The sequence below is a fragment of the Nycticebus coucang genome, chromosome 10 (genome assembly GCF_027406575.1).
Source record: "Nycticebus coucang isolate mNycCou1 chromosome 10, mNycCou1.pri, whole genome shotgun sequence".
In the NCBI taxonomy this organism is placed as follows: Eukaryota; Metazoa; Chordata; class Mammalia; order Primates; family Lorisidae; genus Nycticebus; species Nycticebus coucang.
In genome coordinates, this window is record NC_069789.1 from 65,023,341 (window position 1) to 65,042,069 (window position 18,729).

Here is an 18,729-nt window from a genome sequence, read left to right on the forward strand (position 1 = left end):
TTATTAGAGATTCTGTTAATAACAAACCGAATTACAGTCTTAAGTTTTAGTTAATAATATTCTGATAATACCAAACAAAATACAGTCTTAAGTTTTAGTTAACCTTTGCCATGATTTGTGGTATCACAAGTCTGTGAATAGCAAATGTGAGCTTTGTCTTTACTTCTGTGGAAAGATGTAAAGCAGGGGTGTCCAACCTGTGACCTGTGGCCCACATGCTGATTTTGTGAGGACTTTTTTTTACTTTTCTGTGGTGTTGAATATCACGAAAAATATGCACAGACCTTTTTTTGGCTAATCAGCTTTCGTTAGTGTTTTTGTATTTAATCTGTGGCCCTAGCCAACTCTTATTCTTCTAATGTGTAGCAAAGATTAAAAAAAAAAAAAAGATTGGACACCCCTGAAAGATTAATAAGGGGTTCCAAAGATTAATAAGAAGAGAGTTCTTCTGGATTAATCCACATTGGCTAATAATTAAATTCTACCCAGCTCTTAAGAAAGCATAGGTTAAACTTTAGTCTCAGCTATTTTTCCTTGCCTTGAAATTTTCCATCTTCCTAGCCTCCACTCTTTCCAATCAAAAGAGATACTTGCTTATATCATAGGGAGTCTAAACTTTTCAATTGTAGGTAGAACTTTATATTTGAATTGAAAAGTATTTTTCTGCAATGTTAATAGCAACTTTTAGACAGATCATTGATGGCAATGTAATACTTCGTTAGATGTTTGGGGAAAATAAATCTATGTAATAAAATCCAAAGTTATCATCAGTCTGATCATTTTGTAATGGCAGTGATATCAGAATTTCCATTAGAAGCAACTATTTTCATTTTAAAATTTGTATTTATTTTTGAAATGATAATATATCAGAACAAGGCTTAGCTCACTTGTTATTTTATTTATTTAATCATAAGACATTTTGGGGGCTCCCAGTTGTAACTAGGTATAATACTAGGACTAGGCATATGAAAATAGTAGAGTTTTACAAGGGTTATCTGTTGCTTTTTGTTCTTAGTTTATAAATCCTGTAATTGTGGCAAGTTAATAGCAACTTTTAGACAAATCATTGATGGCAATGTAATACTTCCTTAGATGTTTGGGGAAAATAAATCTATGTAATAAAATCCAAAGTTGATTTGGATATATAGTTATCCAAATACATTTATGTAAATTAGTAAAATTTTACAACTATGTAATTTAAAAGCTATTCTACAGCTCTCAAGATTGGCATAATCAGTATAAAATGTATAATGGAATTTTAAATTATATTTCTTTCTTTCTTTTTTTTTCTTGAGACAGTGCAGTGACATCATCCTGGTAGCTCACTGCAGTCTAAATCTCCTAGGCTCAAGCAACCCTTCTGCCTCAGCTTCCTGAGTAGCTGGGAATACAGGCACGTACCACCATCCCCAGCCAATTTTTCTGTTTTTCGTAGAGACTGAGTCTCACTCTTGCTCAGGCTGGTCTTGAACTCCTGCATTCAAGAGAGCCTTCCACTTTAGCCTCTGAGAATGTTAGAATTACAGGCATGAGTCACTACATCCAGCCAGTTTGTTTATTTTAATAGATGCACATAGTTTCAGTGTACATGTGCTAATATAATATAATATACTCATATAATTTATAAAAATAAAATCTGTGTAGTTGGCATATCCATCATCTTAAATATTTGCTTTTTTTTTTTTTTTTTTTAGAGACAGCATCTCACTTTGTCACCCTCAGTAGAGGGCTGTAGCATCATAGCTCACAGCAACCTCCAGCTCTTGGGCTTAGGCAATTTGCTTTTTTTTTTTTTAATACTAAAAGCATTTGACTATTGTAGCTATTTTAAATAATGTTCAATAGGTTGTAATAATCAGTCATCTTACTTATATCTAACATTAGGTGTTGTTTCCTCTGTGTATTTGTATTCATTAATCAACTTTTCTTCATGCCTCTTCCCAAAAATATAATGGCATTTTTATTATGGATTATTAGCTGGTGGCTTGTGAGTGCAACACTTAATAAATGATTGCATTGTCTTCTCTAATAATTTGTTTGATTTTTTTCTATAACAATTACTATCCAATACCTTTTATCCTAAAGAAAATTTTTTGTTTCTCTGCTATTTGATACAATACCCATTTGCTACATGTGACTATTGAGCACTTCAAATGTAGCTAATATAACTGAGGAACTAAATTTTAAATTTCATTTAATCTTGGGCGGTGCCCGTGGCTCAAAGGGGTAGGGTGCCGACGCATATGCCGGAGGTAGTGGGTTCAAACCCAGCCCCAGCCAAAAAAAAAAAAAAAACTGCAAAAAAAAAAAAGAGAAAAAAAAATTCATTTAATCTTAATGAATGTGCATTTAAATAGTGCATGTGATTAGTGCCTACTGTATTTGACAGTGCAGTTCTATAGTGTCATTTATTTCATCAGAATATAGCAACAGTTGAATTATATAGTTACTCTTGTTATTTTATTTATGCAGAAACCTATTTTTAGAATTTTACTTAAAGATAGCTCTCGTTAAGACACCAAGTCTTCCTTAAAGTTATATTATAATTATTATTTTTTTCAAAGTTCTGTTAGAGGGTGGACAGTCTCACTTTTTCCTTTTGACTGCAGCATAAAGATTGCTATAAGATTCATTGTGATAAGTGGATCATTGTCATTAGTTTTGGTTTTCCTTTTGATCATAACGCTCAGCTCTTATCTTCATGTGCTGAGTGGGCAGGGAAGCATGGTGCTGTTGAGGGCATGAGCAGGTTGTGGGGATCAGCTAGTCAGTGATGATTTCCCGTAAACATGTAAGGGAGTACGTGGAACAAGTAGATTCTGTAGGACTTGAGATTTAAGTTTTTGCTAATTGAGAGGAGGAGCATTTAGTGGAGTTCCACAGGACACTTGAAAAGGATTAATAAAAGCAGATGCCAGGTAGGACTTTCCTGGATGGGTATCCAATCAGAGTTCCATTTGAGATCATTAAGATAAGGTGATTGTAAAACCTTTTCATTAAATTAAAAATAAATTAATGATCATAAAAGCTATATAAATGGCAAAAATCTTGCAGCAGTTGTTACAGGAGGAATGTTTTCTGATCAAGATTAAATGAAATTATTGGTCCTTTTCAGGTATGTATCCTGTTTTTGATACTCATAATTCAAATCTTTATTTTTAGGGGATTTGAAAAAATGAAATTAAGCAATTTTAAGAGCCCAGGGGATCCTTGATCAGAAATTTACACTATAGGCTTATGGAGGAAGATTTCTATTACCCTGAAATCCACATATTCTATATAAGGGTCTGTTTCTGTGTCTCATGTTCCCTGTGTGACTCTTCGTGTGCCTCCCTAAAGGGAATGATTCTCTCTAACTGACCTTTATTGATGCCCTTAAAATCTTTACTTCCATCTAGGGTGAGCCCATCACTTTCTGCGAGGAGAGTTTTGTAAAGCACCGCTCAAGTGTGATGAAACAGTTCTTGGAAACTGCAGTTAACCTCCAACTATTTAAGCAGGTAAGAGTGGACCTCCACATTTATCTTTTGTAACAAAGTATTGTCATTGTTACACAATTTTATTACGATAAAACTATGTTCAAACTATGAGTAATATTTTTTCTAGAATTTCAGGAAATTTTTCTCTGTTTTGTAACTTTTTAAATAGTTATGTCCTAATACTGAAGAAATATTATGTGATAACTTTGCTATTAAAATCCTCATCAAAAGTTGTTAAGGTTAATATCTCACTGAGGAAGAGTATGTGTACACAGAAGGAAAGAGTATGTGTACACAGAAGGAAAAGCAACTTAACTAGTTTTTTGTAGCACATCTTATAAGTAGTTATTTTGGTATGGTAGATTGATAGGATAACCAAACTATTTTTTATAGGACTGGTCTAGTATAATCTAATTTAGAAAATAATTCATAAAGTGAATAGTGAACTAACTTTTAAGTTTTGTAAGCATAAATTCAAAGTAAAATTCATAATTTTGCTGTATGTCATGTTTTTTTTGTTAAGATAATGTAATTGTTATTTCAAAAAAGCAGTAGCTTGACATCAGAATCAGAAAGTTTAGATGTATGCTTGTGTCAATCCAATGTATGGTGGTAGCAAGTTTCTTAAATTTTGGAGTGTCTTAGTTTCTATTTACATAATATAAATTAAGTTCTTACCACTTGCTTTTTCTTTTCTACATGACAGTTTTAAGTATAAAGTTTTCATTGTGAATTCAACATTTAATGAAGAATTTGTCATACAATGTTATAAACTGTGCTCCGGCCAGGATACAAACATGAATTAAAAAATCCAATAATGCCCTTGAGATGCTAAAATTCCAGTAGCAATTTCTTTGGACTATTAGGAGAAACAATACTATATTATTCAAAATAAACTTCAAATTAGGTCATTAAAGAAATCAGCATGGCAACAACTTAATACTGCTGTCTATTCTGAGAAAGTTAAAAAAATCTGAGATTAGAAAATATTCTATGGGAGATCTATCTTATAATATGTGAAGTTTTACCTTGAGGAAAGTGTTAGAGCTATTCTATATATAAACTTTAAGAGAGTGGATTTCAGGATCAGAACTGTCTTGTGAATTTCCAAAGATGGAATGGATTACTTTAGGAGCCTTTTGTTCCAAGAAGACTCCAAGATTAGACTGAATTACTTCCCAGGATTGATCTTGAACTGCTGACCTCAAGTAATCCTCCTGCTGCAGCCTCCCAAAGTGCTGGAATTGCAGGCGTGAGCAGCAGCACCTAGCCTTACTTCCTAGGATTGAAAGGAAGATCAAACGGTGATGCTTTATAAGTGCCAAAGTGTAGCATAGTACAGTTTCATGCTACTAATACAGTGTATGCCTGTAGGGTTCCATATTAATTCCCTTTTAATGTTATCTTCCATTATCAAAACTGATTTGTAAAGATAAAATTGTATGTGGGGATCAAAGAATGAATCATGGGTAGATGAGAAAGTTAACTCCCTTTGACCATGAGTTTTTGTAACTAGATTCCATTTGATAAAGTTAAGAAAACAGTAAATTTTTCTACAAAGGTTTATTTCTTGCTGGCTCTGCATGTCTTTGAGAATTGCCTGGGTTCTCTGCTCCCCATTTTCTGTATCATAGGACCTAGTGTGACTAGAGCCCCATTCAAAGTCCTTAACTTGCTGTTGATGGAGGTCGAAGACCCAGGGCAGGTTTGGTATTAGTCCCCAGGTAAAGTTTGTTCTTAACTCTTATTAAAGAAAGGATGGATAGACTAGTAGTATGTGGTTCTTTTGCTTAATCCTGTTGGATGAATCTGTGGAAAGACTTTCCCCTGAGCAAACATAGACACCGAAACAGGTGTAATGAGGGTATATGTTCAAAGAGTCTTTGTTTTGAAAGGCAAAAATCTTCACACAGTAATGACTGAGTAACTTGTGGTACATTCACACCAAGGAACCCCATCAGTAAAAAGAGAAAATAGGACTATGTCAGCTGAATTGAAGGAATTTCCATGAGATATTGAGTAAGAAAAGCAAGATTGGGTGGCGCCTGTGGCTCAGTGGGTAGGGCGCCAGCCCCATATGCCGAGGGTGGCAGGTTCAAACCCGGCCCCAGCCAAACTGCAACAAAAAAATAGCCGGGCGTTGTGGCGGGCGCCTGTAGTCCCAGCTGCTCGGGAGGCTGAGGCAAGAGAATCGCGTAAGCCCAAGAGTTAGAGGTTGCTGTGAGCCGTGTGACGCCACGGCACTCTACCCGAGGGCGGTACAGTGAGACTCTGTCTCTACAAAAAAAAAAAAAGAAAAGAAATAAAAAAGAAAAGCAAGATTAAGAGAAGGGTGTAAAGTGTATACAAACCCTTGCACAATGTATGCGGAAGAATACGTGCTCCATCTGACTTGTTTGTACAAGTCATGCATACGCATGGCTAGTTCACAACTTAATTGTCAGACCCAACCATTTTGTAAACTGAAGAAGTCTAACAAATTTAAGCTGAGTAAAGAAAAAGAAATCTATACCCTGGCAGGCCGTGTTGGCTCACACCTATAATCCCAGAACTTGGGAGGCCAGGGTGGGTGGATTGCCTAAGCTCAAAGCTCACAGGTTCCAGACCAGCCTGAGTCAGAGTGAGACCTTGTCCCTCACAAAAAAAAAAAGGAAAGAAATCTAAACCCACACACACACAGCATATTCAGCTGTAAAAACGTTAAAGAATGAGGGAAATTTTAAAAAAATAACAGGAGGAAAAAGATCGCCTTCAGAGGAATAATTTCATATCAGCAGTGGTGGAATTCAGAAGATATTGCCATGGTATCTTCAATGTGTTGAGAAAAAAATACCTAGAATCCTCAGCCAGCTAAAGCAGCTCTTAATTATAAGAATGACATGAGGAAATTCACCCGATTCGCCACTTGTGTCCACTTGGGTAGTCTGCTGTTCTCATTTATTCAGTCAGATGCTAATTTAGGTTTTGCTGTGAAGGAATTTTGCAGATACAATTAAAGTCCCTAATCATTTGATTGTAAGTAAGACAGATTATACTCAATAACCTAATTGGTGGGCCTGTCTGAATCACTCAGAAGGCTGTAAAAACAAGAGTAGGGACTCCCTGAGAGAGACAAGAATTCACCTATGGATGATAGCTCCGGCCCCTGCCCACGGGTTCAAGTCTGCCCATGATTTTTCTTTCTGACTGCTTATCCTTTCCCTACTGATGGGCTCAGCTAGCCCCCACTATCATGTAAGCCAATTCACGTTCATATGTAAGCCACACACAAAACTCGTGTGTGTGTGTAAATATATAATCTCTTAACTGGTTCTTCTCTGGTTGAACCTTGACTACCTCACCAATAGCAGAAAGTACTGTAAGGAGACACTGGTACTTTTGGGAAATAGAAAGTTTCCTCAGGTGGAATATCCAAGAAAGAAGATCTGAGAGGCAAGAAAGAAGGAAAAGCAACAGCGAAGGAAGTGATAAATGTGGGTTAAATTTAATATACATAGTATTGATTATGTAAGACAAGCAGGTGCTTCGAACATATTCAAGGATTGAATGGTTCCAATTCAAATTACAAGAAAAAATTTCTGTTTGGAGTATGGTCACAAAGAAATGCTTTCCAGTTTATTTTGTAAGGCAAAGATACATTTGATTCCAGAACCTGATCTGAGACAGGATGTGAAGCATACATTATAGGCCAGTCTCACTCATGGACACAGATGAAAGAATTTATATGTTTTCAACCCATTCTAGTAATATGTAAAAATGATACTACTTCATACCAATTGTATTTATACCAAAAATTAAATGATATAATAGACTATTTTGATTATGGGAGAAAATTATTAGATAATCTCAACAGATACCATGGGTTTTCATAACATTTAATAGCTATTCATGATAAAAACTAGAAAAAAAGGCATGACTGAAGATATTTTCTGTGATATCGTACTTACTTTTCAAATACTGTAAGTTTCCCTCTGAGAAAGGTGATGGCTATTCCTATTGGAACTCCTAGCATGCACAATTTATATATATATAAAAGAAAGACACTAAACTGCCATGATTTTTATTACTTTAGAGACATATTTCTTAACACATGAAGGAATAGCTTAATAAATTTGATTTTATTGTAATCTAGAACTCTTGGTCATCAAAAGACACCATGTGTTATTTGCAAAACATATAAAACACCCAAGGACTAAAAATCTTGAATTAAAAACATGAACTCCCACTTGCCAATAAAAATATATGATCTAATTTAATTATACAAAAGACTTTAATAGACACATACAGATGAAGAAAATGGCTGGGCTAATAAAGATATCCAAGATACTTAACCTCATTTGTAATAGAGACAATCTTACCCTTGTCAGAATGGTTTTATTAAAAACAATAGATGCTGGCATGGATGCAGAGAGATAAAAATGCTTACACGCTGTTGGTGAGACTGCAAATTAGTACAACCTCTATGGAAAACAGTCTGAAGATTCCCCAGGGAACTAAAAGTAGGCCAACCATTCAATCTAGCAGTCATGCTACTGGTTATCTACCCAAAGAAAAAGAAGTCATTTTATCAAAAAGAAACATGTACTGCACTTGAATGCGTTTATTGCAGCACGGTTCACAATTTCAAATTGTGGAATCAACCCAATGCCCATCAACGCATAAGTGGATTAAAAAAGATGTGGTATACGTATACCATGGAGTACTACTCAGCCATAAAAATGAATTCATACTTTTTGTAGCAATTTAGAAGGCATTGGAGACCATTATCCTAAATGAAATATGTCAAGAATGAAAACACTAACATGTATACTTGTAATAAATAGGAACTAACTGAAGGTGCACACATGCACAGAGGGAAATGAAAGTCATTGGAAATCAAGCAGGAGTGAGGGGAGCGGAGGAGGGGGCAAAACCTGCCTAACAGATACAATGAACACTATTCAGGCGATGGACACACTTACTTCTCTGACTCGAGCATTACAAAAGCTATCCATGCAACAGAAAGTTTTGTACCCCTTTAGTATTTTGAAATAGAAAAGAAAAACCAATAATGTTTAAAAAAAAAAAGAAAAGAGAAAACACAATTAAATGTTACCTCACATTTGCTAGATCGGCCAAATTAAAAAAACAAAACAAAACTGAAAATCCTAAGTTTGTATGAGGGAGCGAGGGACAAAGTTATAGCTCTTTTTGTAGTGTAAATTCAAGTTTTCAAGTTTTTTAGAAAACACTTTTGTTCTACCACTCTACATTAAACAAGTGAATTTTTTTATGTCCCAAGAGTTGCTCTCTAAAATATCCAACAAAAGCCGTTGACCAAAACTTGCCCATAATAGCAAAATCTGGAAACAATCTTAGATGTCCACCATTACTAAAATAAACTGTTTCTATTCATGTAATAGAAGACTGTATATATCAGGGTAATGAACTATAGCAAAACTGAAAACAAATGAGTTAAATGAAAGGAGCTAGCCACTGAAGATAGCATATGAGAAGGCCTTGTGTGTGATGTTCAAAAGCAAGAAAATCCAAAGAATATATTATTTAGAGCAAACAGACAACCTGTACATTGGGAAGGGATATTTACATATTATGATTCGGACAAAAGCTTGATAACTAGGAGCTACAGAGAACTCAAATTAATAAACATAAAAGAGCCAACAATCCCTTAGATCACTGGGCAAGAGAGATGAATAGAACCTTCTCTAAAGAAGACAGATGAATAGTTAATGAACATACGAAAAAATGCTCATCATTTCTAATTGTTAGAGAAATGCAAATCAAAAGCACCCTGAGATGCCATCTAAACCCAGTGAGAATGGCCCACATCACAAAGTCTCAAAACTGTAGATGCTGGCGTGGATGAAGAGAGAAGGGAACACTTTTACACAGTGGTTGGACTGCAAAATAATGCAACCTTTTTGGAAGGAAGTATGGAGAACTCTCAAAGAACTCAAGCTAGACTACCCATTTGATCCTGCAATCCCAGAAGAAAAAAAATCCTTCTGCCACAGGGACACTTGCACTAGACTGTTGATTGCAGCTCCATTTACAATTGCCAAAATGTGGAAGCAGCCTAAATGCCCACCAACCCAGGAAAAGAGTAACAACCTGTGATATATGTATACCATGGAATACTATTTAGCCACTAAAAAGATGGAGACTTTACATCTTTTATATTAACCTGGATGGATGTGGAACACATTATTCTTAGCAGAGCATCACAAGAATGGAGAAACAAGAATCCTATGTACTCAATTCTGATAATGAGGACAATTAAGGTCCTAGTATATGATGGGAGCTGAGGGATGGGGACAGTTAAGAAAGGGAAGGAGGGAGAGGTGGAGGGACAAGGGGTGTGGTACACCTTTCAGAGGTGGGACACAATAAAGATGGTCCTTATCTAAGAAAGCAATCAGTGTAACCTGGTTTTCTGTACCCTCAATGAATCCCCAACAATAAAAAAAAGAGAAAAAGATATTAATTATAAAAACAAACAAAAAAGGAACATATTATTTAGGTAAACATTTATGTGCTAAAATCACAAAGAAAGGCAAAGAACGGATGAGCTGAAAGAAGAGTGGGTTTTTCTAGAGAGAGGGAAGGGCACAAAGGGAGGGACTCAGGAAGAGCAGCATTCCCCTGGTTTATATGTTTTAATATTTCAATGGTATCGTGTATTGATTTTTTTAAAATTAGTTGGAAAATAGTAATTGTATATATTTATGGAGTACAATGTAAGATTTATTTTTTTTATTTGTCTTAATTTGTGTGTGAGTTTTTTTTTATTGTTGGGGATTCATTGAGAGTACACAGAACCAGGTTATACTGATTAAAATGTGAGATTTTGATGTCTTTATGTACATTATAGTATGATTATATCAATTAACATATCTATCACTTCACGGACTTTTTTGTGTGGTAAGAACATTTGCTATCTAATCTTTTAGCAATTTTCATATATACAACTATAATTTTAACTATAGTTACTGTGTTACACATTGGATCTTAAAACTTAATCTTGCTGAACTGAATCTTTCTACCCTTTGATTAACATCATCTCATATCCCCCAACTCAGCAATCCGTTTAGCCAGGCATTGGCTACCAGCTGTGCTTGCTTTATCATTATTAAGCTATTAATTCTTTAAAATATTTATATTTCAAGTAAGTACTGTATTAAAACAAACATTTTTAATATTTCTACATTAGCTAGCAATAGGCCGTGACTTCTTTTTTTGCCCCAGTTTCTGCATCTGTGACAAGAATTAGAGTAAAAGGATCACTAAGTTTTAGATACCTTTCAGCTCTAACATTCCACGATACTTTTAAATAAACATAGCTTAAATGGGTGATAGTAGGTTCCACTTAGATGAATTCCTCTTTAGATAATGGATTTGGAAGGAATCCCAGAAACAGCTCCTTAAATCCGTGACTCTGACATCACCATCTTTCTTTAGGTAGAAGCTTTTTAAAAAGTTAAGCCATTATTTTTAAGCCTTTTACCTTTATTTCATGCTATGCTAACACAATAAAGGAAATTACCTTCTCGTGTATATTTTTTGTCATTGAGGCCACTGAAACTAAAAGGTTTTTTGGGGGGTGGAGGAGGAGGCATCGTTTTACTATACACTTGCTATTGCTGAAACCATAACTGAAGTTAGTGTGTCAATCCAAGAGCCAAGTCCAGAGACATAAACCTGAGGATTCCATGAACGTCTGTCCTTTCAACTGGTAATGTAGGTCACTGTTAAGAAATTTCTGTAATTGTGAAGGAACACAAATATGTTAAGATAGATACCTTTCTTTTCAAAATAATTCTGCTTGTCTAAATTCTAACTCTATTGGGAAGAAAAATGATAGGGGATATTCAAACTGGAAAAATCTCATTTTTTTCCATCAAAATCTTTCCCACCTTTCATAAAGCAGTGTAAATGTGTATTTTTCAAACGTTTCTATTCAACAAAGTGCTCCTTATGGCAGAAGAGGACACATTTTTTTTTTTTTTTTTTTTGTGGTTTTTGGCCGGGGCTGGGTTTGAACCCGCCACTCCGGCATATGGGACCGGCGCCCTACTCCTTGAGCCACAGGCACCACCCGAGGACACATGTTTTAACAAGTATGAGGAGCTGGGTGTAAGAGCCCATTGAAAAGCAAATTTTAGGAAGCATTCTGCATTTTCTAAAACATTCAGACACACTGTGCATTATGTGCCACAGTACAGCGTCATTTAACACAGTGTTAAATGAAAAACATCTAAAATAAATTACTGGTTAAATTACCGTCCTCCTCCTTTCATCTTAAGTAAATCTTAAGTAAAATTAAGATTTCTTAAGTAAAATTAAGATTTCAGTTAGATATACATATTCATTTTCTGGCTTTGAAATCCTGGTCACCACCGTGTGTCACTAGTGACATGTCTGTTATACCATTAAGAATATTGGTTTGGAGGGCGGTGCCTGTGGCTCAAGGAGTAGGGCGCTGGCTCCATACACTGGGGGTGGCAGGTGGTTCAAACCCAGCCCCGGCCAAAACTGAAAAAAAAAAAAGAATATTGGTTTGGAATCCAACAGACTTGGCTTTGTATTCTGGTTCTGGTATTTTCTTGGAGAGTTACCCACTATACAGTGTTTGATCTTCCTCTGGGCTTTAAATCCTTGCCCAGTTTCCTATTCTAATTCAATGTCTAATCACACTGAAAATTTCTTCAAACGTTATCTTTCACGATGTAATGCTTTGCATGGGTTGACCACACCACCAGTGTTAACGTGCTTCCTGTCATTCTTCCATATCCTCTTCAAATGTCAACCTTTATGCTGATCATTCTGTCTTATATCTGACTTATACCGTTTATCCCATGTTATTATAATTAATGTTTTTTATCTACTTCCACCTCTCCAAGCTTCCTGGAGTAGCTCCCTTCTCACTAAGTCTCCATTCCTTTTTCTGCACCTGTATTACTTTACACATTTTATTTGTTTATCCACTCCAACAATTATGAATTAATGATTTGTTTTGGATCAGGTGCTGCTACTCTAAGCACTTAAGAGTCAGAGCTGTCATGGAGTTGATAATTCTTTTTCTTTTTCTTTTTGAATTTCAGATTAATATAAGGGCACATATGAGTGGGTTACATTGTTTGCATTTGCTTGGTAGCATCAGAGCTTATGGAGTCCTCCCTGTCTTCCCTCTACCTCCTACTTGAATCAAATAGTGGTTTCCTCTTGTGAGGGCCTGTAGTTGTTCATCAACCTGTTTCAAATTAGTATTGAGTACACGGGGTGCTTGCTTTTCCATTCCTCAGATACTTTAATAAGGAGAGTGTTTTTTTAACTTCATCCAGGTAAATATGGAATTGATATTTCTTTCTTTTTTTTTTTTTATTGTTGGGGATTCATTGAGGGTACAATAAGCCAGGTTACACTGATTGCAATTGTTAGGTAAAGTCCCTCTTGCAATCATGTCTTGCCCCCATAAAGTGTGACACACACCAAGGCCCCACCCACATCCCTCCTTCCCTCTTTCTGTTCCCCCCCCATAAACTTAATTGTCATTAATTGTCCTCATATCAAAATTGAGTACATAGGATTCATGCTTCTCCATTCTTGTGATGCTTCACTAATAATAATGTCTTCCACGTCCATCCAGGTTAATATGAAGGATGTAAAGTCTCCATTTTTTTTAATGGCTGAATAGTATTCCATGGTATACATATACCACAGCTTGTTAATCCATTCCTGGGTTGGTGGGCATTTAGGCTGTTTCCACATTTTGGCGATTGTAAATGGAGCTGCAATAAACAGTCTAGTACAAGTGTCCTTATGATAAAAGGATTTCTTTCCTTCTGGGTAGATGCCCAGTAATGGGATTGCAGGATCAAATGGGAGGTCTAGCTTGAGTGCTTTGAGGTTTCTCCATACTTCCTTCCAGAAAGGTTGTACTAGTTTGCAGTCCCACCAGCAGTGTAAAAGTGTTCCCTTCTCTCCACATCCACGCCAGCATCTGCAGTTTTGAGATTTTGTGATGTGGGCCATTCTCACTGGGGTTAGATGATATCTCAGGGTTGTTTTGATTTGCATTTCTCTGATATATAGAGATGATGAACATTTTTTCATGTGTTTGTTAGCCATTTGTCTGTCGTCTTTAGAGAAAGTTCTATTCAAGTCTCTTGCCCATTGATATAAGGGATTGTTGGCTTTTTTCATGTGGATGAATTTGAGTTCTCTATAGATCCTAGTTATCAAGCTTTTGTCTGATTGAAAATATGCAAATATCCTTTCCCATTGTGTAGGTTGTCTCTTTGCTTTGGTTATTGTCTCCTTAGCTGTACAGAAGCTTTTCAGTTTAATGAAGTCCCATTTGTTTATTTTTGTTGTAGTTGCAATTGCCATGGCAGTCTTCTTCATGAAGTCTTCCCCCAGGCCAATATCTTCCAGTGTTTTTCCTATGCTTTCTTGGAGGATTTTTATTGTTTCATGCCTTAAGTTTAAATCCTTTACCATCTTGAATCAATTTTTGTGAGTGGGGAAAGGTGTGGGTCCAGTTTCAGTCTTTTACATGTAGACATCCAGTTCTCCCAACACCATTTATTGAATAGGGAGTCTTTCCCCCAAGGTATGTTCTTGTTTGGTTTATCAAAGATTAGGTGGTTGTAAAATGTTAGTTTCATTTCTTGGTTTTCAATTCGATTCCAAGTGTCTATGTCTCTGTTTTTGTGCCAGTACCATGCTGTCTTGAGCACTATGGCTTTGTAGTACAGACTAAAATCTGGTATGCTGATGCCCCCAGCTTTATTTTTGTTACAGAGAACTGCCTTAGCTATATGGGGTTTTTTGCGGTTCCATACAAAACGCAGAATCATTTTTTCCAAATCTTGAAAGTACGATGTTGGTATTTTGATAGGAATGGCATTGAATAGGTAGATTGCTTTGGGAAGTATAGACATTTTAACAATGTTGATTCTTCCCATCCATGAGCATGGTATGTTCTTCCATTTGTTAATATCCTCTGCTATTTCCTTTCTGGAGGAGTTCATAGTTTTCTTTATAGAGGTCCTTCACCTCCTTCGTTAGGTATATTCCTAGGTATTTCATTTTCTTTGAGACTATGGTGAAGGGAGTTGTGTCCTTAATTAGCTCCTCATCTTGACTGTTATTGGTGTATACAAAGGCTACTGACTTGTGGACATTGATTTTATATCCTGAAACATTACTGTATTTTTTGATGACTTCTAGGAGTCTTGTGGTTGAGTCTTTGGGGTTCTCTAAGTATAAGATCATGTCGTCAGCAAAGAGGGAGAGTTTGACCTCCTCTGCTCCCATTTGGATTCCCTTTATTTCCTTGTCTTGCCTAATTGTATTGGCTAGAACTTCCAGCACTACGTTGAATAGTAAAGGTGACAGAGGACAACCTTGTCTGGTTCCAGTTCTAAGAGGAAAAGCTTTCAGTTTTACTCCATTCAGTAAAAGATTGGCTGTGGGTTTGTCATAGATAGCTTCAATCAGTTTTAGAAATGTGCCACCTATACCTATACTCTTCAGTGTTCTAATTAGAAAAGGATATTGGATTTTATCAAATGCTTTTTCTGCATCTATTGAGAGGATCATGTGATCTTTATTTTTGCCTCTGTTAATATGGTGGATAACGTTTATAGACTTGCATATGTTAAACCAGCCTTGCATCCCTGGGATGAAGCCTACTTGATCATGATGAATGACTTTTTTGATGATAAGCTGTAATCTATTGGCTAGGATTTTGTTGAGAATTTTTGCATCTATGTTCATGAGTGAGATTGGTCTGAAATTCTCCTTTTTGTTTGGGTCTTTTCCTGGTTTTGGTATCAGGGTGATGTTTGCTTCATAGAATGTGTTGGGGAAGATTCCTTCTTCCTCAATTTTTTGGAATAATTTCTGCAGTACAGGAATAAGCTCTTCCTTGAAGGTTTGATAGAATTCTGGAGTGATGCCATCTGGACCAGGGCATTTTTTGGTTGGAAGATTTTTTATTGTTTCTTTGATCTCAGTGCTTGAAATTGGTCTGTTCAGGAGCTCTATTTCTTCCTGGCTGAGTCTAGGGACAGGGTGTGATTCCAAATATTGATCCATTTCTTTCACATTGTCAAATTTCTGGGCATAGAATTTCTGGTAGTATTCAGAGATGATCTCTTGTATCTCTGTGGGATCAGTTGTAATTTGCCCTTTATCAATTCTGATTGAGGTTACTAGAGATTTTACTTTTCTATTCCTCGTTAGTCTGGCCAATGGTTTATCTATTTTATTTATTTTTTCAAAAAACCAACTCCTTGTTTCATTAATTTTCTGAATGATTCTTTTGTTTTCAATTTCATTGATCTCTGATTTGATTTTGGATATTTCTTTTCTTCTACTGAGTTTAGGCTTAGATTGTTCTTCTTTTTCCAATTCCATAAGATCTCTTGTGAGATTGTTGATGTGCTCTCTTTCTGTTTTTCGAATGTAGGCATCTAAAGCGATGAATTTTCCTCTCAAAACTGCTTTTGCAGTATCCCACAGGTTTTGGTAGCTTGTGTCTTCATTGTTGTTATGCTCAAGGAAGTTAATGATTTCCTGTTTTATTTCTTCCTTCACCCATCTGTTATTCAACAGAAGATTGTTTAGTTTCCATGCCTTTGGGTGGGGTCGAGCATTTTTGTTAGAGTTGAGTTCCACCTTTAGTGCCTTATGGTCTGAAAAGATACAAGGTAAAATTTCAATTCTTTTGATTCTGTTGATATTTGTTTTGTGTCCCAGAATATGATCAATTTTGGAGAATGTTCCATGGGATGATGAGAAGAATGTATATTCTTTATCTTTGGGATGGAGTGTTCTATATGCGTCTATCAAGCACAGTTGTTCTAGGGTCTCATTTAGGTCTCTTATATCCTTGTTTAATTTCTGTTTAGAGGATCTGTCCAGCTCTGTAAGAGGAGTGTTAAGGTCCGCTGTTATTATGGTATTATCAGATATCATATTGCTCAGACTGAGTAAGGTCTGTTTCAAGAATCTGGGAGCATTTAAATTGGGTGCATAGATATTTAGAATTGAAATGTGTTCTTGTTGTATTTTTCCCTTGACCAATATAAAGTGACCATCTTTGTCTTTTTTGACTTTAGTTGCTTTAAATCCACATGTATCTGAAAATAAGATTGCAACTCCTCTTTTCTTCTGAATTCCATTTGCCTGACAAATTGTCTTCCAACCCTTGACTCGGAGCTTTAATTTGTCTTTTGAAGCCAGGTGTGTTTCTTGCAGACAGCAAATGGATGGCTTGTGTTTTTTATTCCAGTCAACCAGTCTATGTCTCTTCAGTGGGGAATTCAAGTCATTAACATTTATTGAGATAATTGATAAGTGTGGTAGTATTCTATTCGTCTTATTTTGTGAGAGTCCATTGCTTAGTTTTATCTTTTGCATCAGTGTGGAGGTTTGGTTCTGTCCTTTAATTTCTGAATTCTTACTTTGGTCCTGATCCATTGTGGTGGTCAGTGTGCAGAACAGGTTGAAGTATTTCCTGTAGAGCTGGTCTTGTTGTGGCGAATTTCCTCAATGTTTGTATATCCGTAAATGATTTGATTTCTCCGTCAATTTTGAAGCTTAGCTTAGCAGGGTACAGAATTCTGGGCTGGAAATTGTTCTGTTTAAGTAGATTAAAGGTAGATGACCATTGTCTTCTTGCTTGAAAAGTTTCTTTAGAGAAGTCTGCGGTCAATCTGATGGATTTGCCCCTGTAGGTCAACTGGCGCTTACTCCTGGCAGCTTGCACAATCTTTTCTTTTGTCTTGACTTTGGACAGGTTCATCACAATGTGTCTTGGAGAAGCTTGGTTAGAGTTGAGGCGACCTGGTGTCCGATAGCCCTCTGAAAGGAGTGTGTCAGAATCTTTGGTGATATTTGGGAAATTTTCTTTTATAATATTCTCTAGTATGGCTTCCATTCCTCTGGGGCATTCTTCTTCCCCTTCTGGAATTCCTATAACTCATATGTTGGAACGCTTCATAAAGTCCCATAATTCTGACAGTGAACATTCTGCTTTCTCTCTCTTCTTTTCTGCCTCTTTTACTATCTGAGTTATCTCAAAAACTTTGTCTTCTACCTCTGAAATTCTTTCTTCTGCATGGTCTAACCTGTTGCTGATACTTTCCATTGCATCTTTAAGTTCCCTGATTGTTTCATTTCCTTCAGCTCTGCTATATCCTTTTTATATTCTTCATATCATTCATCTCTGATTTGATTCTGTTTTTGGATTTCCTTTTGGTTATTTTCCACTTTATTAGCAGTTTCCTTCATTGTTTCCATCATTTCTTTCACTGTTTTCAACATGTGTATTCTAAATTCCCTTTCTGTCATTCCTAACATTTCTGTATAGGTGGAATCCTCTGCAGTAGCTACCTCATGGTCCCTTGGCGGTGTTGTTCTGGACTGGTTCTTCATGTTGCCTGGAGTTTTCAGCTGATTCTTCCTCATGGGTGATTTCTTTTATCTGTTTCCTTGCCCTAATTTTCCTTTCACTTCCTCTTGCTCTTTACGTTCTCGTGCCTGTGGAAATTGCGGGCGGGTTTAGACAGATTGAACACACGCGACCACTTGCCGGTTTTCCACTGTTTTAGTCCTCCTCTTGGGGTCCAGAAGTCTCTCGCTGACTCCCTGTATCCTCTCAGGGGTGATGATAGGCAGATCCCACCAGCCAGAGATGCCTGGAGTCCTATATCCCCAGACTCACGGTGCCCAGATGCAAGGAAGCTGTTACTCAGCTGCCATCTTGCTCCGCCTCCTCTCTGGATTCTTAAGAAGGTTCAACAAAAATAATGCTGTAATGTGCCCGCCAGGTTCTGCAACTCAGACGAGCAGCAGCGACAGCGGCAGCACCTCGGCCCAGATACCTGTGACTCAGACGAGCAGTAGCGACAGCGGCAGCACCTCCCGGTGGCGACGCCGGGCGGAGTGGGTGGAATTGATATTTCTTTTTTTTTTTTTTTTTTTATTGTTGGGGATTCATTGAGGGTACAATAAGCCAGTTACACTGATTGCAATTGTTAGGTAAAGTCCCTCTTGCAATCATGTCTTGCCCCCATAAAGTGTGACACACACTAAGGCCCCACTCTCCTCCCTCCATCTCTCTTTCTGCTTCTCCCCCCCATAACCTTAATTGTCATTAATTGTCCTCATATCAAGATTGAGTACATAGGATTCATGCTTCTCCATTTTTGTGATGCTTTGCTAAGAATAATGTCTTCCA

At 36.6% G+C, this 18,729-nt stretch overlaps 1 protein-coding gene across 2 annotated transcripts in view; it reads left to right on the forward strand.

Annotated features, from left to right (window-relative positions):
* Positions 1-18,729, forward strand: part of DENND1B (DENN domain containing 1B) — a 287,318-nt gene that overhangs the window by 211,431 nt on the left and 57,158 nt on the right. For both annotated transcript variants that reach the window (XM_053606348.1, XM_053606349.1), the window contains one exon: positions 3,399-3,500. In XM_053606348.1, the coding sequence (XP_053462323.1) occupies positions 3,399-3,500 (102 nt within the window). The remainder of the gene's footprint in view (positions 1-3,398; positions 3,501-18,729) is intronic.